General features: G+C 29.7%; 2 protein-coding genes across 5 annotated transcripts in view; one reads left to right on the top strand and one right to left on the bottom strand.

Moving 5' to 3' along the window:
* The window catches only part of LOC122511961 (protein lap4), a 60,251-nt gene that overhangs the window by 11,464 nt on the left and 27,799 nt on the right, over positions 1 to 20,988 (bottom strand). For 2 of the 4 annotated variants that reach the window (XM_043627539.1, XM_043627541.1), the window contains 7 exons: positions 18,827 to 18,911; positions 9,350 to 9,514; positions 8,681 to 8,856; positions 8,120 to 8,248; positions 5,648 to 5,803; positions 5,239 to 5,319; positions 3,740 to 4,549 (listed from right to left, as the gene is read on the bottom strand). In XM_043627539.1, coding sequence (XP_043483474.1) covers positions 3,740 to 4,549; positions 5,239 to 5,319; positions 5,648 to 5,803; positions 8,120 to 8,248; positions 8,681 to 8,856; positions 9,350 to 9,514; positions 18,827 to 18,911 — 1,602 coding nt within the window. The remainder of the gene's footprint in view (positions 1 to 3,739; positions 4,550 to 5,238; positions 5,320 to 5,647; positions 5,804 to 8,119; positions 8,249 to 8,680; positions 8,857 to 9,349; positions 9,515 to 18,826; positions 18,912 to 20,988) is intronic. The other 2 variants (XM_043627542.1, XM_043627540.1) reach the window with 2 other exon arrangements.
* Positions 15,678 to 16,573, top strand: LOC122511965. Its single transcript, XM_043627548.1, has one exon. The coding sequence runs from the start codon at positions 15,875 to 15,877 to the stop codon at positions 16,247 to 16,249; it is 375 nt and encodes a 124-aa protein (XP_043483483.1). The 5' UTR covers positions 15,678 to 15,874; the 3' UTR covers positions 16,250 to 16,573.

A 20,988-nucleotide genomic window follows, 5' to 3' on the forward strand; every position in this document is an offset into this window, starting at 1 on the left:
TCTACTGTTTTGATTCAAAAGTATTATTTGTTTTTTGAATAATTATATTTGATTCAATCATATTTTATGTTTTGGTTTAAACAAAAAATATGTTTAAAAATTTGATGTTTGATTCAAACTTAAAAGTTGATTATAAATAATTTAAAATCATCCGTAACTTATGTTTGAATTAACCAAAAAATAGGTTTCAATGTAGTTCTGTTTCTCACAAGTGGTAAAAAGACCTATAGTTTAATATATTAGAACAAGTATATATGCGTCTATATTAGTAGGTATTAAAGTCATGTTAGGATAAACCGTAAGTGAGGAATATAAGTGTGTGGCTAGACTAATAAATGTGTTCATATGGGGAGAATTGTGTATGTAAAGATACTAAAGTGAGAAAGTAAGAGTGAATTCTTTTCTTTCATTGATTAATTGAATTTTTAATTTTGCTTGACTGTCGCGGAAATTTTAGAACACAGATGTAGAGTCTTCATTTTCCTCGACTGCCGCAGAGAATTTAAAACACTTTTTCAACAGTAATATATTTTTCAATTAATTATATTAACTTGATTTTTAGAATTGATGGATTTCAAAAAATTTAACACTTTCTGCAATATCCCCGAGTCTTCTACAAAGTCCACTAAAATTTTAGCAACTATTTTTCTCCGTCTATAATGTTTTTTAACTCTTCAAAGTTAAATCACTTTGGTGAAAAATCAAATAACTCTAATGATTGACATAAATAGTAAAAAAGACTAAACTAGTAATCGACAGTACGTAAGCTTACAAATAACAAATACATAAAAACTAGTATAGCATAAATGTTTCAAATAAACTAACTATGTAGTGTAAATATTGTTAGTAGCGTAAATAATGTACAAGTAGCGTGAACAATGTAACCATTAGTGCAAATATTGTTAGTAGTGTAATGTAAATACGCAGTGAAATTATTACCAACAGTGTAAATATTGCAAAAAAGGTGCAAATCTGACTGACTACCTCCGCGTGGTGCACTTCTGGCAAAAGATTAATTTGGCAAATGTCAGTAGTGACAGCTGGATATATTTGCCTTGAAAAAAATTAGTTAAAAAACGTATTTATGTATTGGGTTTGGAAAATTTATATTTTACCAAGGTCTCTTATTTTTTGAAATACAAAGTACCTTGTAGATCATCTTCGCAATTATTTTTATAATAGTTTAAGGAGACTTTCTGGTCAAAGATTTTTAAAAAATCGATTTTTCTTTTTTTACTGTAAAATGTTCTTTAGTATCATAAAATTACTGTCCCAAAACATTTTTTAAGAAATATACAAAAAAGGGTATTAGTTACAGGACTCGAACCAGTAAAGTACTTAAAAATAGTTACTTTACGAACCAGAAATAAAAAATTACGGACCAATTATGGACGAAAATATTATATTTTTTAACAGTAGGTTCAAATAAAAATCCAGTAAAAAAGTAACAAAAATTGTATTTTTAATTTAAAATAAGTTGAGAGTAAAAAATGCCAAAATAAAAGTGTCAAAGTCAAATTTCCAAAATTATTATTTTACCAATGGTTGATTTTTCCATATTTTTTTTCCAATGTAAATTTCTTCTAAAAAAGTTAAAAATTTAAAAGTCAACTCTAACATCACGTTGTATACAACTTCATTTGTTTTAACCCTCCTACGGTTTAATTAAATTGCAGAAATCTGTACCAAAATGGTTCAATTTATCCTGCATAGAAAATTTTATATCTTAACATGCTTTAATAGTTTTCGGGGTCGCTGATTACGAATCTGGCATCAGATTTTCAAAATTCAAAATGGCAAATATTAAAAAAAAAATTGTAATTAAAAATAAAATTTTTTTGAAAAATGTCCGCCATATTGGATCCGACATTTTGAATTTTGAAAATCTGATGCCATATTCGTGATCAGCGACCCCGAAAACCCTCCGAGTACTGATTTTCATAAGCTGATTTCATAAACTTTTTGATTAAACTTATACGATTTGAAACGTACTTCACTATGACTTAATTTGGAATCAAAAATAAATTTTTTATTTTGCTTTTGCCGAAAAATATATGAATCTAAGTAAAAGTTTATTTTAGAAGGAAATGTTTTTAGAAATTCTTCAATTGTAACACTTAACAATTAATTAAAAAATTATAATTATAATTTGAAATTGAGTATACTGAAAAAATTTAAAGACCTCAACTGCATTTAATGTGGAGCAACTGCGCCCTATGTGGCAAGAGCAAGTATAAAAAAATGATTATCCAGCAAACACTTATGACATAATAATTATAATACACCACTTCTATAAAACTGTCAGCCTACATTAATAGTATTATCTGTTTTTTACGCACCTATTATACTAAATAGTACATGATACTCGTTCTCAAAAGCGGTTTTCCTAGAAAAATCACGTTATTTCGCTAATGTCGCCCTTCTATAAAATCTGCCTTATAGAACTTGTATCATATGAATAAACTGATTGTGTAAGTGTAGTAAATTTGTAAACTTTTATACAAAAAAGTAACGCCAAAGCGGGACGCACGAATATTTCCCAAACTGGCAAACAATCCGAAAGACATTAAAATATTTAACTAAATATTTAACATTAAAATATTTATCGCGACTGAAATTTAACAGAATAATCACGTAACTTACTTAAGAATCAACAGAATTATCATATCATCAACCTGACACGTAACAGAAGTTTTTTTACTTTTTGTCAATTCTGTTATATGTCAGGTTACTGATGATAGTTCTGTTGAGTCTCAAGTAAGTTACGTGACTATTCTGTTAAATTTCAATCGTGTTATATATTTTTCTGTTAAATAACTATACTATTCTAATACTTTAAACAAAATACCGGATTTTCCTGCTTTAAAATGGTTACCACGCTAACAACTGTTGTATTTTTATTAATTTCTTAACCCTTAAATGACACACTGGGTCACTTAGACCCCACATGAAATCTAACAAGTTCTTTTCAAAATATACTTTTATCTCCTAAAATTAAAAAAAGGGTGTTTTTTCTACTATATGCAAAACGAGCCCTTATAAAAAAATACGTATAAAATATTTTTCCATGTATTAGGAATGTGCCAAGTTTCAGAAAAATTGATGTATTACACCAGGATAGTGTTACTTGCGACTAGTCATCAATGAGCTCAGCTTAATTTAATTATTAAAAAACTGGTTTAGATTGAAACCCCTTGAAGTATATTTTTAACAAATTTTACTCTATGAGCGATGGTTTTAAAGGTAACTTAATCAACTATAAAAGGGTTCCTTATTCATTGCATTTTAAAGTATCGTTTTTGCTACAGGTGATTTTAAGTAACGTCACACTTCGAAAAAAATACTTTTTACTGTTAAAAAAATACTGAATGAGGGAAGAAACTTTTCTATTATTAGAAGTTCTGGCTTTAATTATGCCCTTTTTAATGAGCTCCCAACCGATTGATTTGCATAAATTTTTAAAGCAAGGGGTGAGTTTTTGTCCAGAGGTGCGCCAACTTAAAAATCCTGAGTATTGGAATCGAACCGCATAAGAAAAATAAGGGAGCCTAAACTACTGTTAAAAAATTGAATTTTCTTAATTAGATCTAGTGCAACTAGTTAGTACGCTGACATTTTTATAAAAGTGCCAAGTAACTTTTACAGAACATGTTTTCATTGAAAAATGACCTTAACTGGAAGCATGAAGATAGAGAAAAAAAACTCAATCTTAAAATGTTGAAGTTATGCCTTGACATACCTCAGTAATAATTGGCTGAACCAAATGATTGTCGGTGACTCTAGTAACAACAGTCTCCGTAAGTGTACTCTTTGTGATGGTCTCAGTAACTTTACCAATTGCAGTTGGTGCTGGAGGAAAATTAACATCCCCCGAAAAATGATCGGGTTGCTTAATTGTTACCGTTACAACGGGAACATGATGGGAGTCTGGTGAGGGTGAAGAGCTCGGAGGTCGAAGGAAATGAATAGGAATCATGGCTTGAAATTCCTCACTTGTAATTGGCTTCAATACCTGTATGTCTTCTTGAGGACTCCTTGATCTACCTTCACAAGTTGCATTTGTAGTTGGCAATCCATTGTCTGCAGCATTAATGGGTTCACTATTTACATTTGGCGGAAGTGGTGATTGGGTCGTAATGGTCCTTGGTGCCGGTTGTGGACTTGATTGTGGATGTGATTGAAAGGGAATAGAAGCCGTCGTTGTTGGAATGGAATTTTTGAAATTTGGCGCGTCACTCACACCATTGACATTTGGTTCATTTGTCAATTGCTTGGGTGTAGTGGCTGTTTTGAATAAACCAGGTGAACGAAGATTACCAGTAAATACAGGTCTGTTATTCATGTAACTGTTTGTTCCATATATTCCTGTATATGACTTAGATACACCCATAACTTGTGACAACTTCTCTGATGATGTCACTGAATTAATTGGATAAGCTTGAGTGACAGGAACTTCGCGTTCAACAACCAATCGAACAAATCGTTCCAAACCAGTTAACAAGGATACAGCTTGGTCATGTTTTGCTTCTAACATTTCAACTCCATTAATCTAATCAACACATCAAAATTACAACTTTAGTGTGAGTGTTTTCTACAAATAAAGGTAGCTAAGCTGCAAAAACTTATTGAGTGTGTTTGTTATGCTTAAGATTAACTCTCAACGCTAACTAATGTTTAAGTCTTTATTAAGTCTAAAAATATTCCATAATTTTTTAATTAATTATTTTTTCATCAAAAAAAACTGTTCTTCTATAAAAACGTTTTATTATGTAAACAATATTTGAATTACAAATTCAGGGTTGTCATTCTCAATTTTGTTGTCTAACAAAGAAAATATTCAATTTTATTTTAAATTCTTTCTATTTCTAAAAATAATTAAACAACAAGTGGCTTTTAGAAATATTTTAGTTTTGGGTGAAATTTTTTTGAAAGAATTAAATTTTTAAGAAACCTTCTGAAAAAAATATTGAATATAATTGAATTAGAGAAGAACTTTATTTAAAATTTTTAGAAAATAATTGAATTGTAATCTTAAAAATAATTATTGAGATTTACTTTAAGAACGGGAAAAATAATTCATAGCCGGGAATTTTTTTTTACGAAAAAAAAATTCAAGGTAAAAGATGATAAACATAACCTTTAAGTTTCTGCATCTTAGGTACCTTTCTTCGTAGCGTATTAAATAAAATAAAGTTTCTTGAATAACGAATTTTACAAATCAAAACACAATATACTTACAGCAATTACTTTATCCCCAACTAATAATTTTCCATCTTTCTGTGCTACTCCACCATCTGTTATTCTTGAAATATATATAGCCTTAAAACAAGAAAAAAATGTTATTGTAAAAAGAAATTTTCAAATTAAATTTAAATGAAACTTAAAAATTAATAAGAGAATGGTAAATTAATCGATGATAATTATCGCAACCTGTGAGATTTTCTCCTCGAACCTATACAGGGTGATTGAGTAGATTTAATCGTTATAGAACATTCATGAAACGTCCAATTATTTTACAAACCAGCGATATGAAGACAATTTAAATACAGCAAATATGAATTGAAAAATAAAAGAAAATGTTTATGCGCTCTGTAAGTCATATTTTAAATATATGTTTAATGAGAAATAAAATATGTTTAAAACTTACATCAGACTTGGCTTTAAAAGGAGGAGAACCTTTACCACCAGCAATGCTAAAGCCAAGTCCATTTTGGTCCCGAATTAAAGTAGTATGTACACTGACAGTTATGAAAGAATCCGCATTTGATTCCATTGTATGTGGAGAATCGCTGCTTTTCTTTATCTGAAAGCAAAAATACACTTTCTAGCTAGTTTCTAAAAAATTAAACAGTACATTAACTAGTATTAATCAAGTTTGCAATTATGTACTTTAGAAACTATAAATGCGTCACAAAAGATTTAAAAATAAAATCAAAGTATTTCGCGCATTTTTTGTTTGTCAAAAATGGTTCGCTCAGGATTACTAACTTCTATCCTAAACAATTTTGTTCCTAAACTCTAAATCAAAGAAAGTACAGACCTTTAAAAAATGCAAAAAGAAAACATTTTTCAACAAAAAAATTTTTTTTTATTAGTTCTGAGTAGATTTCTGGTATTCGTAATAAAAGTTCTCCATATCATCCCTAAATAGTTTTTTTATAAATTCAAAATCAAAAAAACCACAGAACGTTGAAATTGCAAAAAAAAATTTTTATGAGTTCTGAGTTGAATTCTGGTATTAGCATTAAAAGTTCTACAAATTATCTTAACAAATTTTTTTTCACATTTCTGGCACACTTTTATAACACATAAAGTACACGGCCCTAACGTTTTTCTTTCTTTTTTTCTCGAAATACAGTCACAAAATGGCGGAATTTTCTAGTGAAAATCGTGTTTTGCTTCATTTAGTCACTAAAAATCTAAAAATTCAAATGCACTTCATTTTTTGATTTTAGATACTTAATTCACTAATCATGTTTTTTAGATTCACTCTAAAAATTATTAAATACTCAAAAAAATGTTCTTATACATTTATTTACGAATTTCCTTAATTGTAAAATTATTCGAAAACACCAATAATTTCATTTTTAAATAATCATTTTTAAATAATCATTTTTAATTAATCATTACTATTTTTCCATGGGAACTAAGATTTTCCAAATTTTTAATTCAAACCTTTTGAAATTCAATAACTCATAAGAATATTATTATAAAACATGATTTGGAAATTTTTGTATTAAATATACATTAGAAAATAAAAACTTGAAATAATTTTAAAAAATTTCGATTAAGCTTTTTGAAAACAATAATTACTTGCATAGAATTTTCAATTAAAAGTATGAAAAATTCAAATTTTCAAGGATTTTAATTTGAAACGTTTACAAAATTCAATTATTTCTAAAAATTGCAATTATTAGTAATTTCTCCAAAATTCAATTATTATCTAAAACTTTAACTAAGGTATTTTATAAAAAAGTTGCAAACAATTGATTTTCATCGAAAAAATGTATGCAAATTCTATTTTTAATAATTTGTATTCATGTAGAACTTTGTCAAAATTATTTTTAAATAATTGACTTTTTTTTGGGAAATTTTATTAAAATAATAGATATAAAAATTATTGAATTAAGAAAAATTTTAGAAAATAATTGAAATTGTGCAATGAATTTTATTAAAATTTTTGAAAATAATTGAATTCTTGTGATGAATATTGTTATTTATGATGATAATTGAATTTTACCATTCATTTTATAAAAATTCCTGAATATAATTGAACTTTCGGCGAAGAATTTTGCTATTTATAAAGATAATTGAAATGTTGACAAGAATTTCTTTTTAAATTTTTGAAAATAATTGGATTTCTGGAAAGAATTGAAATTAAAATTTAAAAAAAATACTTCATTTAATGATTTATAAGTAATAACTTTATGTCAGTTCTTCAATAGAATTAAGTTGTTTAAAATAAATTATTGTCAGAAATAGAAATAATTTAAGGTTTTTTTAGAATTCGTGGTAATTTTATAGTTTATGAGGCAAACAAGAAAGACACCGAAAATTCAGAATTTTCTTATAAATTCTCAAATTTGAATTTTTCTTCAGTACTTTTAATAAAAATCCCTGACTTTTCCCTAAATTCCCTGACCTGTGGCAACCCTGCTTATGTAGTTTATTCTGAAACCTGATTTCGTGATATAATTGACATCAAAACATTTCTGAGTTTCGACCTCAAAAGTATAATTTCTATAAAGGATTTTTAAAGACTCTTTTCTCAAAATCTATCGAACTGATTTTAAAAAACCAAAGACCATTCGATTCTTTATTATCTTTTTCTTTGTAAAACTTGTTCCCAAAGGAAGACAGTAAATATCATGAAGTTAACTAATTGAAATATAAATTGCATAAGTTAGCATATTTTGGAGCTTCCACAACATGTTGATGAGAAATAAATGGTTTTAAAACAAAGAAATATTTGTAGACAGAATCCTTTCAAGCAAAAACAAAGTACAGTTTTTTTTATAAAGTTTTCATAATCTTCTTAATATGAATTGAATTTTAAACAGAAAATAGATTTGAATTCTGTCTAAAACCTGATTTTACATGAACATGTAACTAAACTAACCTTTTTCGTTTGACTCATTTCCATGCTTTCAGAATTATTAATCATAGGTGTTGATGACACACAAGACGTTCCACCAATCAAGCTGTTGGTGCTTATATTCGAACAAATTGAGTCTTTCCTAGCTGAAATCTAAAGTTAAAAAATAGTTAAATATTTGACCTTGTCAATAAAAGAAACTCATCTACAAGAATTATTGTTTTCAGGGGATAAAAGCTAAAATCCTATTTCTGCCACTCCACACTCTACATTTGTTTTAGAACATTGTTATTTTTTCATTTTAAAACCATTATATCATATTTATGCAGTTCTCCAATTGTTGCTGAACTATGTTATTCCACACTTTTAGAATTAACAAACGTTCAAGAACATATGTTATATGCTTATTATAGAACAGACATACAATTAATAGGGAGTTCATGAGTTGATGTAAGATAGATTTCCATATTACGAATTCCTTATTATTTTGTCATTTCATTAAAGACAAAATTAAAAAATTTATAAAAAAAGTATCTTGCACGTAGTAGAAAGATTAGACTAATAAGAAAGTTGTATTTTACATACCACATCTGTTGACGATAAAATTTTAGTCACTTCTCTTAGAATGACAAGCATCAACACACGGCCACAAGCTTTTAAAACTTCTACAGCATCATAATGATCAACATTAACTACTGAAACTCCGTTTACTGATAGAACTTTATCACCCACTCGTAAACCGGCAACATCAGCAGGGCCTCCTGTAAAACATCAAATTCATCTTTATGTCATAAATTATATTTTTTTAAGATAGGTAACAAACTACTTCTGAAAGATGTTATTGAAATAGCAGAGTTTTGAACTTTTTGAAATTCAAAACTTGTAACTTGGGTCGCTAAACTCGAAACTGGTTCTAAAAACCCCAAAGTAACAAGATTCAACTGAATTGCATCAGTTCTAAAAAATCAGCCGCAATATTGTTTCCGACATTTTAATTGTAAACATCTAACGTCAGATTCGCATTCAACGACCACAAAAACCCTCAAGTAACAATTAAGTTTTATCCGAATCCGATCGATTATCAAAAAAATTTATAAGTTTAGATAGTAGTCAAGGTTTTCTATAAAAAGCCTTCTGTAGAAGTCAGAAGTGTTTTTTCTACGCGAAGAAATCAGGACTGCTTTTATTCTTCCCGAAGGAGTTAGGATTTAATTAAGTAAGTTTCACATAATATACATTCACTTTATATCTTACCTTCTGTCACTCTTGAAATAAATATTCCCTCATCATCTCCTTTGAAAGGTGTAGAGCCGATTCCACCAGCAATAGATAGTCCAAGTCCACCAGTTGTTCTTTCAATATGAATTTCATATTGTTCTTCTGTCACTTCTATAGATGGTTCCGCATCAGATATTGGTTCTAAAAATTATATATTTTAAATTATCGAAAGCAAATTAGTTAACGGCGAAAGTAAAAGAAAAGGGTGTAGGGGAGACCAAGGTATAGTCGGTCAGAGGGTAAATCCGGTCACTAGCGATTTGGCTAAAGCTGTGCAAAATAATTAAAACCGAACTGTTCGAATTTTTTCGCTTAGTTCGAATGTCGAATATTCGACATTCGAGTTACTACAAAATTCGAATCGAACCCAACTTAAGATGGAGATATTGGTACTGTGAATAGTACTTAAGGGGGGAACACCAGTTGTAACGTTAAAAAGAAGTGCCTTTTTCAAGAATTTTTTCCTATTAAACCATAAAACTTTTTTCAAAATACTATTTAATACCTAAAAGTACATACATAAGGCTTTAATTTAAGAAAGAAAAAAATTTTGTTATCCAAAATTTTCTGACATATGAGCCATTGAAGTGACGACTTCGGAAAAAAACATGAATTACGGTGACCAGCATTCCGCAAGTGGGCAGTCATCGATTCGCTCCCGTGAGGGGAAGTGGCATTCTCCCACCATGCGGCCAGGGGCCTGAGCTCGGGGTTCGGAGCGAACGTAGCACAGCGGGGCGCCTGGTCCCTTAATCCCTCATTAAGTCATCCTTCCTTAATGACAGTGTTTAAAAAATATAAATTTCTCAAACATAAACATTTTAAAGTTTTTTTTATTAAATTCAGATCCCTTATTTTATTACGAATCCATACATATGTTGTTTGCCTTAAAAATGTTAATATTTAAAAAAACTTTTAATTTATTATGAACTGACACTCAAATAAATTCATAGTAAATTTGACTTTCAAGTAAATATATATTTTCTCTGGCTGTATAATCTACTTTTTACTTCAGTTGAATTCTGAAAAAACTTAAGAATTACAATCAGTCAGTTAATAATAAATTTTAAACTTTTTAAATACTAAAATTTTTAAGGCAAACTACATATGTATGGATTCGTAATAAAACAAGGAATCTGAATTGAATAAAAAAAATTGAAAAATGTTTATATTTGAGAAATTTATATTTTTTAAACACTGTAATTAAGGAAGGATGGCTTAATGAGGGATTAAGGGACCGGGCGCCCCGCTGTGCTACGTTCGCTCCGAACCCCGAAGTCAGGTACAAGGCCGCATGGTGGGGGAAGGCCCCTTCCCCTCACGGGAGCAAATTGATAATCGCCCCCGCAAGTATAGTTCGTCTGAAATGCAAAAATGAAATAAAGGCGATCTTGGTAAATATCTGAGCGCCTGGCTTTAGAAATTAATTATTGCCATATTTATGTAGTTTACTTTACCCGGCTAAGTGGATTCGTAGGATGAATTTTTATTAAATAAATAAACACAAAGTTAATTTAATATCACACACAATTCGATTTGTTCTAATAAAAGAAAAACAACAATTTATTTTAATAAAATAGAAAATGTAAAAGTCTCATTAATTAGAGAATACTCAAGGATCCAAGATTCTTTGTTATTTTAAGTTAACTTTACACGAAAATCTTATTGACAATTTGACTTACCGCCATTTCAATTATTTTCCGGCGAGTGTTTTATTTTATTTCAATCTTATTATTCCGACTTGTTATTTTCCTTAATTTTACAGAACAAAACTTTTACTAAGCTATAGTAAAGCGTCGGCCATACTAGTCAAAACATGAAGACCGTGCTATATATTTTTCTCGCCTACTCAAAAGCCCATGTGCGGTGGCGACCCTGCCGATAAGTATGAATATTACCTTTTTCGTACTTATAGGGTTAACAGGTCGCAGCCTCGCAGGCGCGTTGTACAAGTTAATGAAGAACAATTAATCTTGGATATGTGTGCAACTCGGACCAAATGGAGCAGTGAAAATAACAAAATAATAATTATAACAATTATTATTGGTGGTCCCGGTCTGCTTCATCCTCAAACTGTTTCTCCTGACTCTTCTCGCTCCAACTGAGAGTCAATTGCAAATAGTACCTCCGCGCCAAATTAGCTGCGTTTGATAGGCTGAAAACATTATTGAAAGGCAGTGACAAGTAATATTTAATTTGGATTGCTCTTGGATCCATGAGATGTATCTATTTATGAATTGCTTTAAATTGATTATTGCTTTAATTATTTTGTACAGTTTATTATAATTTTCTCCTTATTTAAATTACAAAATATAGAATATTAAGGAGAGCTTCACATTTTTCCACCATGGTCGAGGACAAAATTAAAAGAGCAAAATTGCAACGTTACAGTGTATACTTGCGGAATACTGGTCACCGTAATTCATGTTTTTTTCCGAAGGCGCCACTTCAATGGCTCATATCTCAGAAAGTTTTGGATAAAAAATTTTTTTTTCCTTTTCAAATTAAAGCCGTATCTATGTACTTTTAGGTAATAAATAGTATTTTTAAAAAGGTTTTATGGTTTATTAGAAAAAAAATTCTTGAAGAAGGCACTTTTTTTTAACGTTACAACTGGTGTTCCCTCCTTAACATTCAACTTATGTTAACGAACTTTTAATTACTTTCATGAATTCAACACGGAATCAGAGGCGGTCAAGTGCTTTTAGAGGTGTCAGAAAAAAAATGTTTTTTGGATTTTTAAGTTTTTCGGTCATTATTTTGAGTCTTAATTTATTTAGGTAAGTTTTTTTGATGCACTTGATTGTCTATTTCCGAAGTAGGTACATATAGACAATTCCACGTGAGATTTTAGTCGACCTCTTAAAATCGGCCAAAAATATATTTTTTTTATTCTGTGCCCAAAAAAGCAGATATGTATTTTTTTATTTTTGTTTAATTGTCCAAATTTTCGAGTTATGAATTTTCGAAATTTTGGACTTTTAATTGTAGACCTATATTCAGTAGCTTATAAGTCCGAAAATATTAAGTTTAAGAAAAAGTTGTCACAGAATGAAAGTTTTAGTTTTCTTTCGACTTTTAAGATATGTAAACAAAAAATGTTTTTTAAAAAAAATTTTTTTTTATAAACAAATTAATTTTTTTAACCTTGGGCCGGATTTATTTTTATTTTTTTAAAATTTATTTATACCTTATAATATAGAGAAGATTTTCCAAAAAGTCCCGAAATGGGCCTGATGTGTTAAATGAGTTTTAAAACATTTTCAAAAATTACTTGTAAGCACCACAGTGGGATTTTTTTACAATTAACTTTTTAAAACTGTCTACAGCGTAGACCCTTTAATTTAAAACGAAGAACACTCAAATAGATTAAAAATTATACGCTGTAGACAGTTTTAAGAAATTAATTGTAAAAAATTCTACTGTGATGCTTGCAAGTGATTTTCGAAAATGTTTTAAAACTCATTTAACACATCAGGCCCATTTCGGGACTTTTTGGAAAATCTTCTCTATATTATAAGGTATAAATAAATTAAAAAAAAATCCGGCCTAAAGTTAAAAAAAATTAATTTGTTTATAATAAAATTTTTTTTTTTAATAAAAAATTTAAAAAAAAATTTTTTGTTTACATTTCTTAAAAGTCAAAAGAAAACTAAAACTTTCATTCTTTGACAACTTTTTGCTTAACTCAATATTTTCGGATTTATAAGCTACTGAATATAGGTCTACAATTAAAAGTCCAAAATTTCGAAAATTCATAACTCGAAAATTTGGACAATTAAACAAAAATAAAAAAAATACGTATCTGCTTTTTTGGACACAGAATAGAAAAAATATTTTTGTCCAATTTTAAGAGGTCGACTAAAATCTCAGGCGGAAATGTCCATATATAGTTTTGATTGATTTCAAAAAGATTTCATTAGGTTTATTCTGAAATGTCAGGAATACATTCAGTTAGGATGCGAGACAAATTTTACCGTCGTGGCAATGATGATGGTGACAGTTGATTTATAAAAAGTTTAAATTTGGCGCATAAACATGCATTGCCAAAGATATGATTAAAATTATATGTTCAAATCTCAATAATTGCCATGAGACAATTTTGTCTCTATCTTCATTAAATTTTCTGTTCTGTGTGCGCTGAAAAAAATTCTGTGTCGCTACCTTACCTACGAATGTCGCTACCACACAGATCAGATGGTAAGTACTATCCCGATTTTGGAAGGGAGATTAGCTCTCAAGGGAACACTACCTCACCGCGAGAGAAGGTTACAACACTGGTTTTTCGTCCAATCAGCGACCCCGAATTGAGAGAGCCTAGCGCGTCACAGCTCACACGCATATAGACCGAACTAAAATCTCGGCGTGCTCAATGTTCCGTCCACGTGCGTGTTTCTCGTGTTCGTATTTTAATAATAAATAAGAATTGTATTTATATCAAACGTAGTTCAGTGTGTACGACATATTTACAGGATTTTAATGTTTTTCGTAAGTAATTGAAACATTATTTGTAAAGTATTACATGTCAATTGTTTAATCAAATTGATTTGCCAAAAATCGCGCCTTGCACTTATGTTGTGAGAGAAGATATTCATTTCCTTGGCACAGACTATGGGCTGTAATTTGTATGAATGATAAAAAAAAGTATTGGAAAATTTGGTACTGAAATTTGAAAATTGTGTATTTAATAGTATTTGTATCTACGTTTATTTAAATTCAATGTTTAATTTATTACTTTAATTAATAAAAAAAATTGAAGAATGCTTACTGTTTCATTTTTTTTTCTATGAGTATTATTCCTTAATATTGAAAATAATTACTTTTATCAACAATATAAAAATTCAAATGCTTATAGAGTGATTAAATATTTGTCACTAATTTAAATTAAGATTTAAAAAATACAAAATTTTTATTTAAATCATAAATAATATTTTTAACGGGTGAAAGTGTAACACAAAAATAATTAAATTGTAATAAATTTTATGAGGATAATGTATTGTATAAAATTTTTTCACAGTATTTCAATACCAACGTTATTAAAACGCTCTTAGAATTGAAAATAAAAATTTATAAAAATTAAAATTATTACCTCTAAACTTTTCTATTACTAAATGAAGTTGTTTTTTATATATATTCACTCTAAACTATTTTTATAATAACATTTTTCTCTGTTACATGCTTTATATGACTGTTTACCTGAGAATTGTCGTTTGAATGATGGTGAAAAAGAATTTGCCATTCAGGAATTACAACTAAATGCTAACGGTTTAACGAAAACGTTATCTATGATGCAGAATCATTGTGGTAAATATTTCACAGTATTTACATGCAATTTACATTATGGCAAGCAGTGCTGAATTTAAGACTGATCTTAAAATAAGATTTTCTTTTTACTGTGTTTAATAATTTAACCCTCTGCTGATGCTAACTTATCCCCACTCTATCGCCAAAGAACGTAACTCCCATAGTCCCCGCCAGGCGTCCAGAATGACTATTTTTGACGATAACGGTCGTTAGCATCAACAGAGAGTTAAGCGATATATGTGACGCTCCACGAGAAAACGTGCCTTAGCTCCCGAAAACGAATTGTACGTGAAACGTATTAGAAGTTGAGTCTTCCTCATTGGTGGAGACCGTCCACTGAAATTCAGCCCCACTACTCACTACACATTCACATTTGTTCGTGTAGCGCAGGCCTGCACAAATGCGTTGCTCGCGAGCACTTGGCTGAGAGAGAAATTCCCCCTCCATGCGCAGCGAGGCGGAGTGAATCAGGCATAGCGCCCGCATGGAGGGGGAATTTCTCTCTCAGCCAAGTGCTCGCGAGCCACGCATTTGTGTAGGCCTGGTGTAGCGCGAAGGCTGTTTTCGGCATTCACTCGGTGTCAACACCGAGTTAAAGAACGTCCAATCATTAATAATATTTATTAACATTCTGTTGAAACTATCCAATCAGGATTAACTCGGGGTTAACACCGACTGAACGCCGAAAACAGCCGAAGTGTGCGAATAGTACATATTTAGCCAGTGTAATAGTAGTGGAAGGTGGAGGGTCTGAATTTCTAACCAACAAGTGTAAAGAAACAGCAAGCTCAAATTATGCTAATGTTCATTTGAAAATAATTCAGAATTGTGTAAGTAAATATTATTTTTATCGTTTGTAAGTAAAAGAGGGACTCAAAATCTATAGAGTGATATCAATTACTCGAAATTAATTTTTTGGGAGCTAAGGCACGTTTTCTCGTGGAGCGTCACATGAATTTTTAATTATATAATATTTAAAAAAATTATTAAATAAATATTTCAGGCGCTGACTGCGAAATACTAATCAAAGATAGCAGCATCTTTGAAGGGCAGTTCGTCACGCAGGATATGAAAAAATCAATGGCAGCCTATCCAGAATTTATTGGCGTAGATGCGTAGATACCTTGCATAGCAGACTCACAAGGGCAAACCGAAATTGTAGCTGGTTGCATTTTAATGCACGAGACTTAAGAAAACATGCAATGGTTCGTCGATACTTTCAAAAAGAAACATCCATATTGGGAGAAAATTAAAACCGTTATGGCAGATAAGGACATTTACGAACGGGAAATGTTTAAGAATAGTTTTGCAAATGGCAAAATTCTTATTTGCCTTTTTCACACGGAACGGACATTTAATATGGAAATCACCACTGGAAAGCTGGGAATAACCAAGGGACAAATGGATACAGCTAAATCTATTATCCAAAAAATAATTTATTCAAATAATGAGGAGGAATATTATTATCTGTATAATAAACTGAAAGCAGAAGTCCCCAAGTCAGTTATGAACTATTTCGATAAGAACTGGCTGGTATTAGAGATGAATAAACTCTATCTAGCCATTTTATGAAAATGACATACATGAACTCAACAAATATTAGATTGGAGTCTTTGATTGAGAAAATAAGACAATCGCTGTCAAATTTGCTACATTAGAGAAATTTATTGAGGATTTTTTTATTCCAATCTCCACAAGTACTGAGCATGACGTGGTTGCTGCTTCTTCATATTTAAAAAAGAAAGCTTTTTCCTTTCAAGAAAGCAGCCCTGAGCACTTTTACTGCAACTTTCTTTCAAATTCTGGGTTCCAATTTGTAAGAAAAGAATTAGAAAAGCAGGGCGTTTATAAAATTATAGGAGTATCTTCTGATACTGGTAATCTAATTTTAAAACGCGATATCGTTTTTCATGAACGTGATCTTCCAGAAACGTCCTTTTAAATCACAGCTCAAAATTAAAAAAAACAATTAAAGAAAATTTAACTCACGGACAAAAGTCAAAAAAGGACGAGAAGAACTTGTGGAGATAAATGGTTTAATTGCAGAGTTTTTAACTGCAAAATTTAATGAATGCATCGAGTTTATCCAAGAAGTGAGTATTTAATTTAATACATGCATTTTACAATAATGTTATGCATTTAAAAAATAAATATAAAAATATTTTCCAGGTTGAAAGACGCATCCTTTATAAACAAATTCTTAATTTGATTACTTTTCAAGATTCAATCACAGATGAATCGGATATTGTTCCACAAGATGCGTCGACACTTTTAGAAAACGCAATATTTCCTGAAAATGAGTTACTTTACGAAAACGCATTTATTTCAGAAAATATGCCACTTTGAGAAACTGCGTCTGTTTCTAAAAATACATTTTCAGAAATTGCGAATCTTCCGGAAAATACGCCACTTCAAGAAAACGCGTCTTTTTCTGAAAGTGCGCCAATATTGGAGGAATATCTTCTCTACGATGTGGATTGTGATGTCGTCAATTTTTCCACCCTTGACGAAGAGCAGAAAAAGTCTTGCAAAATAATTAAACTTGAGGAAAAGAAAAATGAAGAATTGACAGAAATAGTGTCATCAATTAATTTTGATGAAATAAAAAATATTAAAATGTCTCCTGTCCAAAACATGAGAGGTCGGCCAAAGCAATCTACTACAACAACCCCCATTGGATTATATTAAAAGGGAAGAATGCGTCTAAACTGGTCACCCCTTTTGAAAGAAAAAGTTTGGAACTAAAAATGTTACAAATTTTAAAGTGGATTGTAAGTCCATCGGTAACAGAAAGGGCAATTCTAGGTAAAGAAATTAATGAAGCAGAGGTAGAAGTAATGCCTGAAAATATATGCTTTGCTAGTATAGACGAGGATGTGAACTTATTAATTGTGAAAAAATGTTTCACAAATGATGTGTGGCTTGCTGTAAGCAAGCTCTTCGACGTTAAAAATAAAACCAATGTTTTGCTTTGTGGAAAATGCGAAATTAATATAGAGGAAGAACCAAACCACAATTTAGTAATAAAAAAACCAATGATCGATTAGGTGCGACTGTTGTTTGGAATGGTTCCACCAAATCTTCAACACTTAAAACAATTTTAATTGGTTTGAAGTGTGAAATTCATTTTAAAACTTAAATAAAAAAACTGTACGTGCCTTAATATTAGAAACCTATATTTTTTATTTATTAAACTAATTTTTATTGTTTAATAATAAATCATACTTAAGAGGGGAATAAGATGAATTTTCATATTTAAAAAATAAAACTATTCCGTCTTTAAAAAATCAAGTGACCGGATTTACCCTGAAAAATTGTGATTTTGAAATTTGGTATATGTGAATTAAAAATTATTTATAAGTAAAACTAATAAAGATTAATCAAAAACTCTTTTTTATTTTGGTAGTAGAAATGATAAGCTTTCAAATGATATAAAATAACTTGGATTTAGAGAATAATTTTCTAGATTTTTACCTATCTGACCAAAAGTGACCGGATTTGTCCCGGTCTCCCCTACTTTTTTCATTAATGATTTTTTAAGAAATATATTAAAAATTATTTTATGGAGTTTCTATCGCTTAACTGAACTAATCAAAACAGAAATCATTACTCTTACAGATACCTGATGACACTTTTTTTAAATAGATTTCAAACAAGTACCCTCAGGTCTCAAAAATTTAACTATATATTTTTCAAACCTTTAACTAACAGTGGTCCAAGCTTCATTAAATTGGTAATGTTAAATCTATTTGCGGTAGAACCTCCTTAAAAGCTTTTAAGTAAGCTTTTTTTTAATTTTTAAGCTTTTGAGTATTGAGTATTGAGTAGAGTATTGAGAGTACTTTTTTATCTTTTTTTTCGTTTACAGGATGTACCTACATACATTATACAGACGTATTTGAGAACAACTACTTCACCGGACTGGACATATTTCTGACAGTTTTGATTATTTTTCAATATTTTATTCAAATTTTATTGAATATTTTTAAATTTCATTATATTTTTTGTAAAGTTAAATACATTTACTATCAGAGACTAAATATCAATACGTTTATATAGAAGGTAAGCTAAAGGTCACTGAAAGTACTATAGAAGAAGTAAAAGTAATTTTGTCACTTAATCTAGTATAAATATGTAAAATAAATTTACCTTGATTATTTTGATCATAATTTTCAACGGAATCCATTGGTACAGGATACGTGACTCCGCCATTACTATTCTTCTTTAACAAAGCCTATGAGACAATGAAAATTCATTAGAACAATGTTAATGTAATCATGAATTTATAATAAAAATTAAAAAATTTCCATTACAGCAGTTATAATTTTGAAAATAAAATATGAAACACAAAAGATTATTGTCGTCTTTAAATATTCGAATTTGCATTTGCGGCTTAAAGGTTAATTAAAATAGTTTAAGTATTTTTTTCTAATAAAGGCACCCAAAGTAACTCACTTTTCCTCTCTTCAAGAGAGTCACATAAGACTCTGCAAGTGACACTCTTAGGAGTTTCAGTGTATATCTTTCAGAAAACTTGGGGTAGTGTATTTATTTTAATAATAAAGCGAATCTTTCGGCTTTAATATTGTGATTAATTCTCTAAATTTTAATGGAATTTATACTTTATATAGAACAGTCGATGAGTCTTGATGCAAAGAATAAAATTTTATAATAAATTAACTTCAATATTGGAGCAATAAAAAAATTATTTGTTCTGATCTTGGGGTCAGTCTATGTGCATCTAATGTTTTTGGGGTCACTGAATCTGAATTCAAGGTTCATTTCACCCCATCAGATAAGGGTTTCGACATAACCTCAAAAAATCAATATGGCGGATACCTTTTGAAAAAATTTATCGGATTCGCTTGAAACTTGAAACTCTGGGATTTTAAGGTTCACTGAATTGGAAGTCAGTTTTCAAATATTCAAAATGGCGGATCCAATATGATAAACGCTTTCTTAAAAATTCATCGGATTCAGACTTAGTTATCCGTATTGCGGACAACCTCCGTTGCCTACTGTGACTAACCATTTTTAATTTTTGAAAACTGACATCGGATTCGTAATTTTAGCGACCCCCATAACCCACAAATAACAAGTTTCAAGGGAATCCGATAAATTTTTGAAAAAAGTATCGGCCAGTTTAAATTTTTTAATACTAACTTTAAATTCGTAATAATTGACCTCGACAGCCCCCGAGTAACGAGTTTTCAGCGAATTAAAAAAAATGTTTTCAAAAGTTATCCGCCACATTGATTTTTTCAGGTCAGGTCAAAACTCTAATTTGATGGGGTAAATTATACCTTGGATTCTGATTCAGCAACCCCAAAAACATAAGATATCGTTTTCTCTTTCTATCAAACGGACGCCTTTATGCAGACCATTCCTACTCTATTTATATTATTTCTAAGAAAAAAATGAATTTTTTGGTAAAAATTAAAAAAAGGTTTTTCTGTGGATTTTTAAAAATCCTTGTGTTCTTTTTGAGATATTTATATGATAAATATAGGTATCAATTTTACCCAAATTGGTTAAAATCTCTTAGTTAGAGTTATCGTGTTCACAAAAAAGGGATCAGCACACACACACACATCCGGGCAATTGATCAGGATCTCATATAATACGTTTCCATATAGAGGAAAATTTGTTTAAAATAATTTTATATATAAATTAAAAGACTACAAAGCTTCCTCCATGAACAAGCAAAATAATTTGATTTTAATTTCATATGGTTTATTTTCATCAGAAAATGAATCTATACAATTTCGGATGTCAGATATTTAAACAACCACGCCGTTTTGAAAATATACTTATTATTTAATTTGAAAGAAGTTAACAATTTTCCCGAATCAATCTACACAAATAAATTAAATATCTTAAATAAATCTCGATAAGCTCATAGGCTTCATATGTATCGACAGCACAGCTTCCCAAATACAGAAACCTGCTTAATCTGAAAAATATTATCGAAATTAATTAATAATTTCAAAATTATCAAAGAACTCAGAAAAAACGGTAGCATGGTGGGATACGAGCCCACGACCTTTCTATTGCCGGTAGACTGCTCTGATTAGGGCAGCTGTGCTGTCGATACATATTTCAGTCCATGAGCTTATCGAGATTTATTTAAGATATTTAATTTATTTGTGTAGATTGATTCGGGAAAATTGTTAATTTCTTTCAAATTTAATATTTAATTACCAAATGATAAATTTATTTCCTTCAATACTTATTATTTGTATAAAGAAAATTTTAAGTGTTTTAAATAAATAAGCATATTTTCAGAAAGGCCGTGTTTGTTTAAAAATCTG

The sequence above is a fragment of the Leptopilina heterotoma genome, unplaced genomic scaffold (assembly GCF_015476425.1).
Source record: "Leptopilina heterotoma isolate Lh14 unplaced genomic scaffold, ASM1547642v1 Lhet_92, whole genome shotgun sequence".
Lineage (NCBI taxonomy): Eukaryota > Metazoa > Arthropoda > Insecta > Hymenoptera > Figitidae > Leptopilina > Leptopilina heterotoma.